Here is a 14510-nt window from a genome sequence, read left to right on the forward strand (position 1 = left end):
ACGCCGGCCAACGTATTCGCGTAAACTTCGTTCTCCTCGATCAAACCCTGTCCCTTCTCATGTACGTAGATTCCTCCGTGCTGTCCATGGTGAATCTTGTTGTGCCGCACGATCGGATCGCTCGTCGTACGGATCTGTATACCGGCCAGTGCATTCCCGTAGATATTGTTGTGCTCGATTAGGCCACGACCCTCCCCAAAGATATAAACCCCACCCTGATGCCCATTGTAGATCTCGTTCTTCCGTATCGTCGGATTGCTGTTGGATGTGATCCATACACCTGCGAGAGAAAAAAAAAGTCCCTCAATCAGTCTTAGAAATCCCCAAACTACCGACAAATGTTGAACATACCCGCAAAGTTATTGGAATGAATCTTATTCTCGATAAACTGGCCCAGGCCGTTCTCGTGCACATAAATGCCCCCCGTTTGTCCGTGGTGAATCTCGCACTTGACCACCGTCGGATTGGCTCCGGCCTTAACCTCGAAGCCCGCTATTCGGTTGTTATGAATGTCGTTTTTCTCAAAGTAACCCTGCGTAAAAACACACAACAAAAAGCTCCATTTAGCACCTGCCAAACAGTTATTCCGTTCCACAAAAGCAAATAGAACCTACCATCCCATTATCGAACGTAAAGATGCCCACGTCCCGGCCGTGGTGGATGTGGTTCTCGCGCATGATTGGACTAGCATAGTTTTTCACCCAGATGCCGGCAAGCGCGTTCCGGCTGATCTCATTGTGCTCGTACGTGCCCTGGGCGTAATCGGTCACGTACAGGCCCACGTTCTCGCAGTCGCTGATGTCGCAGTACTTGATCAGCGGGTTCGCACCGACGCCGCTCACGCAAACGGCCGCTCCGACTGCGAATAAGGGGAGGGGATGGGAAAGCTTTCGTTAGAAGGAAAATCAACGTGTAAATTCAACACTATGTGACTAAAGCGAAATCAGTGTGTAAACAACTTGACAGTTCGCACACCAAGCAAACGTCAGAAAACGATTCAATCAATGTGACTTGTAATTTTAAAGTGTTGTTATGTTTTGTTGATTCTTTCGCTGTTCGTGAATAAAAATGTACATACAGATAGTTCTGGTAAAGAAAGCTGTGACATCTGCATCGATTGTTCTCTCGTCCAATAAACAAACTGAGTACTCACCAACTGAGGTGCTCCGGATGATGCAGTGGTCCACCGTGGGGCTACAATTCTCGCTGACCTCCAGGCAGTAGTGTTTGTGGTGTGGCACCGTTGACGTCACGTCCGGTGAGAACTTGAGCGTCATGTGGCCAACGTAGGCGTGCTTGGCCCCCTCGACGAACATGACAGTCGATTCGGACTCCCGCTCGAGGATTACGGATTCGGCCACATTTCCGGAAGCCGCACCGATTAGCGCAACGTCCGAATCAATCACAAGGAATTCGCCCCGGTACGTGCCCTGGTGCAGGAAGATTAGCGCGCCGGTGTTTTCCAGCGTCGTGAAGGCTTCGTCCACCACGGCCGAGCCACCGTTTGCACCCGCGCCGGGACTGTTGCTGGTGCTACTGTTGTTGGCGTTACTATTACTACTACTACTGCTGTTACTGTTACTACTGATATTGCTACTATTGCTTCCGGTGGCCGCACCGGTTCCGGCCGGGTTCTTCTCATCGATATAGTCCAGCGCCGCCTGGACCGTGTTGAAGTACGCTATACTGCGACCTTGGTAGCGCCTATCCTGGTAACCAGGCCGCACGTGAATACCCCGATACAGTTGCCGGAAGCTCTCCTTCCAGGGATTCGCATAGTCGGAGTCTTCCAGCTTGACGAATGCGAAACTGCACGGTTCCGGGTTGAACAGTGGCAGATCGTACTCGTACACACTCTGGTACATGCGCTTCCACAGTTCCGTGTCGTTGGCAATAGTTTGGAAGCGCTTGCAAACCAGTGACACCCGACACAGGTCCTGTTCGAGCAGGTACGAGAAGATGGTCAACAGAACCTCGTCGGGCATCTCGTACTGCAGGTAGTGTGCAGCCGACTGTATACAGAACGTGGCTGCGGCGGATGAGGGCATTGCTGCCGACCCCGTTGCTCCGGTTGCCGAGGTAATGGTAGCCGTAGCAGCCGACGCCACCATCGCTGACGTTTCAGTGCTGGTCGAGTAAGTACGTCGGGGTCGTTTCCGGGCAGGAAGCATGTAGGCCGCATTTCCGTCGTACGCAAGTGACGGAAACTGGAGTAGACCGTTGCCATTGGCCGCCGCTGCCGCAGCCGCAGCACTGCCCGATGTACTACTGGACGAACCACCGGTCGAGGATCCCCCGGAACTGCTCGATCCGGCTAGCCAGCTGCCGGAATCGTGTGCGGCCAGCGGAGACTTTTTCCGCAGATCGTACGGTGAGTTCGAGCTCTGCTTGACCTCGGACAGCGCTGCGGCGACCGAAGTGATGATGGCATTTGAGGATACTGACGATGGTAGTGAAGAGGAGGACGAGGCCGATGGTCCGGCGGCCACCGAGGAAGACCCGGACCCGGAAGTGGCCGTCGATGACGACGACGATGACGCTGTGCTTGTACTTGTGCTTGTACTGTTCGATAAGTTCTGATTGTTGGAGGAGGAGGAAGAGGAAGAAGCGGACGACGAACTGCTGCTGCTGGTGCTACTGGAAGAAGCGGGATTTGCGGTTGATGATCCGGAACCGGAAGTGGCCGACAGTGCGGGTCCGTTGTTCTGTTGACCCGACGGGGACGAACCCACGTTCGGGGCCGGAATGTTCTGACATGGTGGTTCGCATAGAGCTGGAAGGTGGAAGGGGAAATGCTCCGATTAGTCATAAATTAGTCATAATATGGGTGCCTTACGGGGTTTTGGGAATGTAGTGCACAACACCAACTCGGTGAATGAATCAGAACTAGCAAGATAGTTAAAGCGGGGGCATAAACCTCATTTCGGTCGGGCGTACGCGTCGAGCGTGCAGAAAAATGAGAGTGCCTCTTAGGAAAATTAAAAATAGATACTTTCTGAATTATTATTTTTATATTAGTTTTCGTGTGAAACTTTTAAAGATACCGCCATAAAAGGTAACTTTTTAAAAGTATTTGTTTCTATTTCTGCGTGTACCTTTAAATCACAGTCAACCAAATCACCCAAATCTGGGTAAATCAATGTCAAATTTGATTGGGTCATAACCGGCCATGCCAGATATACAGATAAATCTGTACTCTACAGATTTTTCGATCCCTGTAATCACAAATATCTGTATATACAGATTTTTTTAAATTGATTACATGTAAAAAATTCAACAATTTAGTAATTGAATTATGCTTTAATATGATTAAAAAACTCAAATCTGCTGTTAAAATTTGAAAAAAAAAAATCTTGTATGGCTTCGAATTTGATGGCTTTGAATTTGACTGGCATCGTTGGTCATAACATAAAGCAGATTGTCAGTGATTTGTATTAATTTTTTTTCAATATCTTTAAAAAGGGAACTTTTTTTAGAAAAGAATACCTCTTTAGATGTCTCTCGCAACCCATCGCACAACAACTGTACACATTCGTATCAGATAATGCGTGTGTTTGTATGACTACACACCGTGCAAGATGCTGATAGCCTTGCAGCAGTCCTGCGACGACCGGCAGCCCTGCTCCTTTCTGCATCCTCTTCCCATAGCCGGTTTTTGTGCATATACCTTCAAATGCCTAGGATGAAGGAAATTTCAGGTAGCTGACCGCCATGCCATGACCCTTTTGCTAGTTTGAACTTCTTTGGGATGATTTTTAATGTTGTTGTTGTTCTTTTTACTTTCGTAATACTTTTAATTTTATCAAATGCAGTTCTCTGACAATTCTTTTAATATCTCTTAAGAATATTTCGAATGCCAGTGATTTCCATTGTATGTAGCTTCCCAGCAACTTTCTAGTGCTTTCTCCAGAAATAACAGCAGCCATATTAATCGATAAGCGCAGCTCACGACAATGTCCTATTTTGTGCTGATCTGCTGGAGTTCAACCCTACACACCAAAGTTCACTTCGAAAGCAAACCTAAAAATTGGTATACAAAACAAAAGTTCAAGTTAAGCAGCACACTGCCGAAAAGAAACGGTGAGAGAACAAAAAAAAAATAAAAACAAGTTCAAGACTCGAATCGAGCACGCAGAGTAGCACAAAAAACGTATAAAACTTGACAGAGAACAAAAAAAAAACAAACGCTGAACTCTTTATGGCCAGTGACAACTTGAAAAAAGTGATATCACTTGAAGGTAAGCATTGAAATGGGTATCTATAAATGTCAAATGTAATTTGACAGTTTGCTAAACTTCATTCCTACACGGTTAATTTTACATGGTCAAATTTTAAACTTTTTGTTAAATATCGCCTTCAGAATATAATTTCATCAACGAAAAGTATAGTTAGTATAAAAGTTCAAACCAGACTGCACACAGACAGAGGGGCCAAGGTGGAAACAAAAATCCAGTTCTGGGCTCCCTCTCGTCATGTTGCCATCCCGCTCACCCCTCGCGTGCGCCTGCAGTTGGTCCCTCCGTCTCTTTCGGCTGTAAGCGGTCTCTTGAAATGTACGTACGTACGAAACAACAAAACTTTTGCCGACCGACGTGTGAAGATGGATGAATGAATGGATGCTGGCGCTGCTGCTGGCTGCTCGTTGATGGCAATATAAACCGAAGGTTTCGTTCGCTGGTTAGTTCGGTTCGGATGGTGATGATGAGGAACTGTGGTGGCCACAAGCAGGCTCAAACACAAAGAGATGTTTCTGTTTTTTTTTTTTCGTTTTTGGAGGAGAGGGTAGCTACAGTTTTATGTGTACCACAAAAAAAAATTAAGACTTATGCAAGCTCAATGAGATTGTCCAAGTATAGACTTTGAAACTATAAAAAGTTCAATTTTGTGTTCATAAAAATTTAGAAGTGTTGGCACGGTTCCAAAAAAGTACAATATGGCAAATAAGGATTTCAAATTACCGTCAACTGGGGTGAATTGGGACACATGGGGCGAATTGGGACAGCAGTTTCAACCATGTTAGAGCACAATATTTTGATTTTTCTGGTTGGTTTCGGATAGAACAGACTCAGACCAACAAAATGTGTACATCCATTTCCAAATTTAAAACCTTTAAGTACTCTAAACACTGCTGTCCCTATTCAGACTGTAGTCCCGATTCACCCCAGATGACGGTAATATCTTTTCAAGTCAACATTTAGTATTTCTGTTTGAGTGTGTATTATTAGCCTAATGTGTTCCATAATGGCCAGATAAGCTTTACAAAAATCATCAGTCAAAACTTTAATATCTGTATTTTCAGGCTCAACCATTCTTTAATTATTGATTTTTGCGCATTTTTTTTTTTTAAATTGGACAAAATAACCCGAGAAGTGTTTTGTGTTTTTTGTTTTATAGAAATCGTCAAAATAAAAATCCTGACGTATCGTAATAAATTTTCTTTTTGATTTTGTGGATCGAAATTATTGGGTCTGCAAATTACAAAAAGTTTCAAATTTGAAAAAAAAAAATTTTCGTTTTACGGGGCAATATGAGAGACGCAGCCTCAAGTCAATCCAATTCCGGTCTCTTTTGGGGTAGTGGCGAAAATAGTATTGCAAACAATATGAAAACCACACAAAAAGTTACACATTTGAATATATAATACGGCTAAGCCTCAACAGTGGAATAAATATATTGTGGTTTTGGAAATAAATCGAAATAACAGCGCGAGTGTTTCTCATCTCGCGAAAACACTTTCGGTTGTTTCTTTTCTGAGTGTATATCAAATTTCATGAGCGGCAACGTAACCAACAATCATGAAATTTCGCATATTTTTCTGGAGCTGGAAACCGTCTGAACTCAATAAATGGCCCACTTTATAAAGTCTTAGCGCAAACTGAACTGTAAAGTAAGATTTTGTGCAAAAGTGTTCCATTTCTTTGGCAAGAAAAAACAGATCCGCCAAGTATTTTTTTCAGTGCTGAGCTGTCAAAACAACATAAGCAAACACACTGATTCAAACTTGCTTGACAGATGTTACGCCACAGGAAATCGTCGCGAGAGTTAAACTTGCTCAATTCGGTTTAGTGCCGCGGCGACTGACTGACGAACTTCTCGTCCCAGTGTCCTGACGCAAACAAAATATTGAGCTCGGGCTGTCACTGTCCCTACACTCAAAATCAGACTTATCCCTCAAAAGGGTACTTTCTACCCTTTTTTTTTTCCTCAAAAAAGGATACTTTCCTTCCTGTTTCAAGTTCACCCGTCGTCACCCTTTTCAAAAGAGTATGTCAAAATCAATACATTTTCGATACCCTTTTAAAGGGTGACAACGGGAGAACTTGAAAAAAAGGATACTTTTGACTTTGAGTGTACGAAATATATTAGCTGTCATCGGGTCCACCCAGGGGGTAACGAAGAAGCCGCCATCTTGGATGTTCAGAAAACAAACACTGAGAATCAGTATTATACATATTATCCTGGGTGAACTCAAAAGTCCCGTGCAAATGTGTAAAAGCAAAGTGAAAATTGTGTAATGCCGATTCTCGGTGTACGGGTGCACTGTTTGATCGACCAAAAGAAAAAAAAAGCAAAAAAAAGGTAAACAGAAAAATCACTTTTCTCGATATGTAATTTCAGCCAATATTGGGATAATATTATTATAGAATTTGCCATCAGCAACACAATTCACATGTTTTTTTCAGGAAATTTATTGTTTAAAAAGCGAAAAATTTTAAAATCGAAAACCCAAACATTGACCACCATTTGACAGCTAGTGCTTTTTTATGGGCTCTCATTTGACAACCGTGCTATTGTCGACTAGGGACCTACATAGGAAAATTAAATGTTCTGGGAGAAATTGTAAACACCAAACTTGTAGTATTTTTTGTGTTGGCACGTTTCTTGTACCGAACTAGCACAAACTCAACAAAAACTATCATTTTAATAAAAACAACAGTTTTACAATGTTTGTGAATGTTATTAACCATATTTTTCTGCCCAAAATTATTTAAAATTGATTCTGACCTTGTTCTTGCATGGTCTTGTTGCCCAATTGGAACCCCGATTTGATAGTTCGATTGGAGTAACATTTCGCCTCTCTGTATAGGCTCTCTAATGTCGACTGTTGTCAGTTTGCTTTGGTCGGAATAGGGTTGTCATCTGCCCGGGTCCACCGCTCAACTATAAGTCTTATGACATAAAGGCTTTTGCTAGAAAGAGAAAGCAGATCTGATGCAAACAAACCAGGTTCTGTGGCACTCAGAGGTGTGAATCAAGGGAATGATAATTTAAAGATTGTTCACCAGAAAAGCGACTAAAAATTAAAGTGCACGGATAAGGCACTCAACTGATGTACACAAATATTTGTGTACAGAACGCCAAATTATTGAATCATGTTCAGCTTTAATACTTAGTATTCAATCTTAGACTCAATCACTCATTGCCGTGAAAATAAGGACTAAATCATTTTAGCCTCACGAAGTGATCTTTTTTGACGTGCAGCGACCTTAGGCTCACCCAGAAGTTACTCAAATTATGTTTAACGTGCAGTATAAACCCAAAAAATGTCTTTTTTTCTCAGAAAAGTGTACGTGTACTGCTTACGTTGGAGGACAGACGGACAGATAGTTTTGGGTGTGGAAGTGATAGAGTTGCGCCGAAATTAGATTTTTTATTTGTGACGAGAGCCTGTTTGTATACAAATTTTATCAGGTTAAGGAGGTAACTTTAGATAAGAAGTAATTGAAAGGAACAGCCGGAACTTGATCCGGAGTCCGGAGTCGAGTTAAATCATGTCGAAGATCTTAAGTTAAAGTCGTAAGATTGGACATCAAGTCTAGATTCAACCACTCTAGAAAATGCGAAAAACGGTTCTTTCTGGGAATCTTCCGTTTTCTCTACCGATGGATGTAAGATTTTCGCCTCGTTTATCGCCAAAAATATACATTAAATTTTCAATCCGCTAGATTCTATTTCGGTGTGTTGTGCACTTTTCCCTTCCCTTGTCGAACCCCCCCCAAAAACTGGATACGTTTCGTGCTCTCACCTGACGTTCTCGATGGCAGCGGAATCCGGTTTCCCTTCCTGCGGGACCTCCGGACGTACGACCGGGACGATGAAAACGAAGCACTCGGCATGATGGACTGTCTACTACACTCGGGTTCAATCGATTTCCCCAAAAACTAGATTTTCACCCGTTTCACGCACTTTTCTGGCACACTGATGATGTCGGGTCCCTTTTGCGTGTGTACAGATCGATTTTCCAGCTGCTGCTCTCTGGTAGCCCTTTTTACACACTTTCTCTTTCCGGTGCTGCACCAAGACGGCTATTGCTAGTGCTTCCTGCTACGGCTTCTTCTTGTTGCACCAGTAGCGATTCCCTTAGTCGCATGATTATTGGTCTCGTGCGGGGATCTCCGACAGCCCGGAAATGGAAATTTTGCACTGCTTTTTCTTCCGGGGAGCAGCCAGATTCCGGGAGTTGTACTCCAAATAGTATAGTGTACACTCCAAAATCTATTCTGGTCCCAGAAAACACTCCTCACTCACTCACACAGCTATCGAGTTTCGGTTACACTCTTCTCTCTGTATATTTGCTGGATTGCTGCACTTGCTCTTGTCACTCGACGACGACAAACGGAGACTTTCCTGATACGGGTTTTCGGATGTTTCTCTCAACACCAACACAATCTCAACACTCGGAACCAGAGAACGGACCACAGGACCAAGGAGAAAGTCTTGAGAGTCTGGACGATCAGCCCTTCAATCCTTACGCACCAGGCTAAGCGATCCCTGGGACCCGGATGAAGCCATCCCATCGACACCAGGTCCACCGGGAACCGTGGAATTCGTCACCATTCTCGGTTCGAATGCGGCCATTTTCAAGGCACCGTTTACAAATACACAAAGCGCACACACAGAGATATACACAACGTTCCCACACTTCACTTAATTTCTGCTCTGCGCGGCGACGACGACACTTGGACCACGGTGTCTAGTAGGTTTTTTCCTTCTCTCTGTACACCAAGTGGGGACCGGAGTCCTGTTTGTTCTCTTTCACTCAGACTTGTTTTTATGCTGAAGCACACAATGTTGCCAGATCTGGAAGAAATAATGAGGAAAATAATAGCGATTAATTGATTGAAGATCCATTCTTCCTTTCCTATACAATAATTGATTGGCCATTATTTTGCTTTAACAAAAGTCTAAATTTTAATCGAATTGTAAGTTAATTCAGTTTACAGTGTGCTTTTGACACTTAAAACAAAAACGATCACACAGTTTTATCCAGATTATTGGCAAGTTTAGCAACATATAACAATACACGTTTATTAATTAAGATAACACGTTAATTGATTGATGATGGAATCTTGTGTATAAACGATCAAGTCCTACAACATATTAACCATGAGAGATACTCTTATACTAGATTGTTTTATTCGGGAGTGTATTTTGACATTCATCTACACGTTAAATAGTAAAATTGTACCCCAAAAATGTTTAAACACACCAAAACGACTAAGAAAACCAAAGTGTCGTTTTTCAACCTATTTTTAACACGGAAAACGGAACTGAACAGTTCCATGCATTTTTGGCACCACTATGCTCTCAAACAAATCCCACTGTTTGCTCTCTCGCTTTCTCGCGACTGCTGAAAACGAGACAACAAACTCTCGCGTACACTCTCACTTACACTGTTAAACGTAGTGGGCCCCTCTCTCACGCACACCAACACTTGCACATATTTCTTTCTTGTTCCCAAAGACGACGACGACGACGACGAGACACTCTTTGACTTGGGACTACTTTTTTTTGATGGGGTAAAAGAACAGAGAACCGTGCCCCAAAACTTCCGATCGACTTTTCACGCCCTTTTCTGGCCGTTCCGTGTCCACCAACAGGCACTTCCGGTGGGCGGCGGCACCAGCTCACGATTTGCGCTAATTTTGGACCCGAACGAGCGAAATAAATTGCACAATTTGGAACTTTTCCGCGGGGGCACCGAAATTTTCTGCCCACAATGGCACGGACCAGAGACACGAATTACATTGCATTTCGACGAATACCAGCAAGAGGGCAGCAGCAGTCAGTATACTCGCTCGCTTGCGCTTTGGACACCGTGCTCACCAATACCAACTATCCTTCTTGTTGTTTCCTCTGGTTGTAGTGGTGAAAAACAAAAGTTTTGTATAAGAAAGAAAGAGAGGTTTAATTGAAAAGGTGTTGCCATCACGACTGCTTTATTTGCCCTTAAGAGTTTGAAAAGTGTGGAAAATGAAATTATCGAAATTCCTCCAAAAGCTGCAGAATCGAACAATAATTAAAAAAAACACTTCATGGTTTAGAAATTTTTGGTTCCAGCTACCTGATGACGTCCTGTAAGACGTTCGACCAGCCAAAATCCTGACTGGGTTTACCAGATGTTCAAACTGAACGTATACTGACATCACCAATCGTTCCTAAACGTTGGGAAGTTGTTTAGGACTCCAAAACTGCCGTTCTAAGCATTATTGTCCCATGTCATTTTTTGACGATTATGACCTTTTGACATTTTAAAGTTTATTTTGTCGTATACTTTTCGAAAAACCCATAAAATCTAGTACTTTGTTCGGAAACTCATCAAAAACAACACCAAGATAGTTATCTACGTGCGCATGTATTGCGTGTACGTACACGAAAAAGATTGAGGTTAAATTTTGTACCCGCCAGCACAACAAATGGGGTGCTAGTATGCGTGAGCTCGGGCTTAGATAACTCTAGTCTGTTTGTCCCATCGTTACACTTCTACGCATAATTGTCCCACCAAGTATTTTCTTTCACGGAATCATTAGTTATACGAAGCATTGAGTCTTGTTTACATACTGTAAATAAGAGTGATAAACTACTAACTGGGGCGATTGGGGATACAGGACGAATAAGAACCCACGGGACAATTATGCGGAGAAACGCAAAAATCGATCGAAAAATTTCAATCGCGTTTTTCTCAGTTGCACTTTTTTGAACATGGGACAATTATGCGTAGAACGGCAGAAAAAGAACTGAAATAATGACGTGCTCATCAAATTCGGACAACTTGCCATACTAGGGTGAAAAGAAAAATTTAGAAGTTTGTAAAATCTCTAGAGATACTCTCTGGCTCGATTCTATAGCCAAAAAGTAACTGTGCCAATTTTAAGAAAAATCGAATAAGGTTTAAAAACGCAAAAATGTATGCAGAAAAACATCGTTTCAGTATTTTTCTGCAAGGTGGCGCGGGTATAGTCTAAAATTGTCCATGCAAATGTGAGATTCTTGTAGGAAATTTAATTCTCTACAACTTTGTCGAAGGGTGCAAGAAGAGTCGAGTTGATCCTGATGAGTTATTAGCAATGCGATGAAAATAAATTAACTTATATACTTTAAAGTATATAAGGGGTATATAGGAAAAAAAAATCATCAAAAATCAGGATCAACTCGGATTGTTTTTCACCCTTTAACAAAGTTGTAGGGAATTAAATTTCCAAACGGGAGCAAAGCAAATGAATCCGGAGCAATCGGAAGCATACAGAGTTGCTCTGTTGCTCTCTTGTTCACTGTCCTCCAGTAATAACGTTCACACTTCTTTTTTTCATGTAACTGTTCCTTTTGTGGTTTCTCTCTTTGGAAAAGATTTATGATAGGTGTATACGTCATTTCGTTTTGAGCTACACTTTTTGAAAATCTAACATGCCAAACCGAAATTCCACTTATCAATTTCTGTGGACTAAAATAATAAACATAAGGAAAATTTACCATAAAATAAATATTTTTAAATACAATTTTACGATTGGAAATTCTACACCGCACGCTCAATTCAAATAAGTCATTTGTGAGTTATTTTTCCTTAGATCTGTAGTAAAAATACTCAAACACTATAGAGTTATCTACGTGCGCATGTATTGCGTGTACGTACACGAAAAAGATTGAGGTTAAATTTTGTACCCTCCAGCAAAACAAATGGCGTGCTAGTGTGCGTGAGATCAGGCTTAGATAACTCTATTGCAATTTACCCAGAAACGAGTCAAAAGAAAAAATAACAAAACTCATTTCTGAGTAATTTCATTTTTGACGAAATCTACACGTAAAAATAACACCGACATTAGTTATCTAGAATGAGTGTGCAAAAATATTCAGAAAAAAACGCGCAGACAAGTTTTCATTGAGGTTTTCGACCATGATGGTGAATTCCTTTCTCTCATTTTATTTACATCGACAGTAGAAGCCTACACTCGGGTGGCGGTAACATTTGACAGCTGTGTTGCGAAAAATATATTAAAATTTGCCTAAAAATAAGGAAAACATATGCGTGCAGCAGAATCAGCCGGAACATCGTAAAATTCTGCCAGAACCTTGCCTCCAAGGAGCTCCGCGATGTCCACCGACGAGGCCCCACGCAATCTAACCGCGTTCAAGCGTTACAAAACCGACGAGGAAGGCCGGAAGACGTTCACCTCGATCGAGCAGGTTCGTCAAAATTGAGTTCGATTTTAAAAATAGATTTTACCGCATTCAAGTTAGGTAGTTATCCGCAAATGAATATTTGGACTTATATGAATAATTGAACATTTTGGACTTATGAATAACACACAACTGTGCATTTATTCTAGAGTCAGATCCATACAGCGTCAGTGTTTATTTGGTCGAAGTGTACTAATTCATTGGCAGATCTGATTCTAGTTGTAATGTACGACAAGACTACTGACGGACGTGACAGGACAAGGGCCCAGTTTAGAGGTTTCGACATCAACAATGTGCGGCTGATCACCATCCAAAAAAAAAAAAAAATTTACCGCATTTTTCTCTTTCCGGCGCGCGCCCCAGATCAAAACGGAAGCCTCGATCGAACGGTTCTATGACAGGTATGAACAGCTGGCGGCGCTGGATTCGTCGCTGCCTCGATTGACCCGGACGGAACATGCACGATATTTGGAAACTTCGTTGGAGCGATTGTCCTCGGGTTACGAGTGTCTGGATAGTAGCAGACCCTGGTTGGTCTATTGGATCATGAACGCGGCCTCGGTTCTTGGGGTGCGGTTCAACGACGGACTGCTCAATCGGGTGGTGGACTTTTTGATCAAGTGTCGCAGCCCGGAATTGGGTGGGTTCGCCGGAGGACCGGGACAGGATCCGCATTTGGCACCGACTTATGCCGCGGTCAATGCTCTTTGCATTATTGGCACGGAGAAGGCGTTGAATGCCATCAACAGAAGAACACTGAAGCGATTCTTGGCGGCGGTTCGTGAACCAAACGGTGCCTTCCGGATGCACGTCGGTGGGGAGTTGGATGTCCGTGGCGCTTACTGTGCTATTTCGTCGGCCAAGTTGGCGGCCTTTTCGGCGGAGGACGAAGCTAAATTGTTTGAGGGTACTGCCAGCTGGATCGCCGAATGTCAGACGTACGAGGGAGGTTTTGGAGGAGCACCGGATTTGGAAGCCCACGGAGGGTACTCGTTTTGCGCGGCCGCGGCTCTAGCCATTTTGGGCGGTGAGGAAAAATGTAACCTGCCGGCACTGCTCCGGTGGGCCGTTAATCGACAAATGGCTTTCGAAGGCGGCTTTCAGGGACGTACGAACAAGCTGGTGGACGGATGTTACTCTTTTTGGCAGGGAGCACTCATCCCGGTGATCCAGAGTCTAATGGCACGCCAACAAGGACGGCCCGAAATCATGGAAACCGCCCTCTTCAACCGTTTTGCCCTTCAGGAGTACGTCCTAATCTGTTGCCAAAGACCGTCCGGCGGATTGATCGACAAACCGGGAAAACCCGCAGATCTCTACCACACCTGCTACACCCTAAGCGGCATCTCCGTGGCCCAACACTGCGAAACGTCCCGTCCCCCACTAATCTTCGGACACGCAGACAACGAGCTGCTACCGACCCATCCGGTCCATAATATCCCCCCAAAAGCGGTCCTCGATGCTTACAAATACTTCCTGAAGCACGAACTGATCGAGGCCGAACACCAGGAAGCATTCTGCAACGGAAATGGAACGGCCACGACGACCTCCCAAGAAGACGTTGAAATGAAGGAGCGCGATGGAAGCAGATCACGCTCGGAAACCCCCGGCCGTGACACCGAATCGATGTCCACGGATGGAACCGAATCATCCACGGAACTGTCGAGCGAAACCGGCTCGGAACGAAGCTCGGAGGAAAGATCGTAGGGAGGAAAATGTACTTGAAATTGCTAGATTGGATCGCTTTTTTCGACTTTACACCATACTCTTTTGTAAATTAATAGTGCAGTAAAGAGCAAAGCTATTTTTCTAAACCTCAGCGAAGACTTTTAATTTCGTTTCTATTTACAACATTTAACACTTGTAGCACCAACGGGGTCAAAACTTACGCGAAGCACCAAGAGGGTCAAAAAAGTTGGAAATGCAACTTCATCCGGCTGTATCTCGGCGAAAACTCAACCGATTTGGATGATTCTTGTTGCATTCGATCCGGAAGAATGTCAAGAATCACCTCCAACAAGGTTGATCCAAAACAGATGCATCTACCTTAAGTT

The 14510-nt window shown here is 43.5% G+C and overlaps 2 protein-coding genes across 2 annotated transcripts in view; one reads left to right on the forward strand and one right to left on the reverse strand.

Moving 5' to 3' along the window:
* The window catches only part of LOC120431858 (F-box only protein 11), a 14288-nt gene extending 4248 nt beyond the window's left edge, over window positions 1-10040 (reverse strand). The window contains exons 1-6 of the mRNA XM_052706041.1: window positions 9674-10040; window positions 8027-9081; window positions 1154-2773; window positions 615-859; window positions 352-532; window positions 3-280 (exon numbers count right to left, since the gene is read on the reverse strand). Coding sequence (XP_052562001.1) covers window positions 3-280; window positions 352-532; window positions 615-859; window positions 1154-2773; window positions 8027-8117 — 2415 coding nt within the window. The 5' untranslated portion in view covers window positions 8118-9081; window positions 9674-10040. The remainder of the gene's footprint in view (window positions 1-2; window positions 281-351; window positions 533-614; window positions 860-1153; window positions 2774-8026; window positions 9082-9673) is intronic.
* A 2188-nt stretch (window positions 10041-12228) lies between these two features.
* On the forward strand, window positions 12229-14275 carry LOC120431860 (protein farnesyltransferase subunit beta). The gene is made up of 2 exons (XM_039596996.2): window positions 12229-12462; window positions 12820-14275. Exons 1-2 carry the CDS (start codon window positions 12370-12372, stop codon window positions 14161-14163), a joined length of 1437 nt encoding a protein of 478 aa, XP_039452930.1. The 5' UTR covers window positions 12229-12369; the 3' UTR covers window positions 14164-14275.
* The last annotated feature ends 235 nt before the right edge of the window (window positions 14276-14510 follow it).

Source organism: Culex pipiens, chromosome 1 (assembly GCF_016801865.2).
Source record: "Culex pipiens pallens isolate TS chromosome 1, TS_CPP_V2, whole genome shotgun sequence".
Lineage (NCBI taxonomy): Eukaryota > Metazoa > Arthropoda > Insecta > Diptera > Culicidae > Culex > Culex pipiens.

Bases quoted from the DNA above. Each gene is read 5' to 3' on its own strand.
- LOC120431860 (XM_039596996.2), top strand. From the start codon at position 12,370: ATGTCCACCGACGAGGCCCCACGCAATCTAACCGCGTTCAAGCGTTAC. The intron at 12,463-12,819 runs GTTCGTCAAAAT...CGCGCGCCCCAG, and splicing joins CGTTCACCTCGATCGAGCAG to ATCAAAACGGAAGCCTCGAT.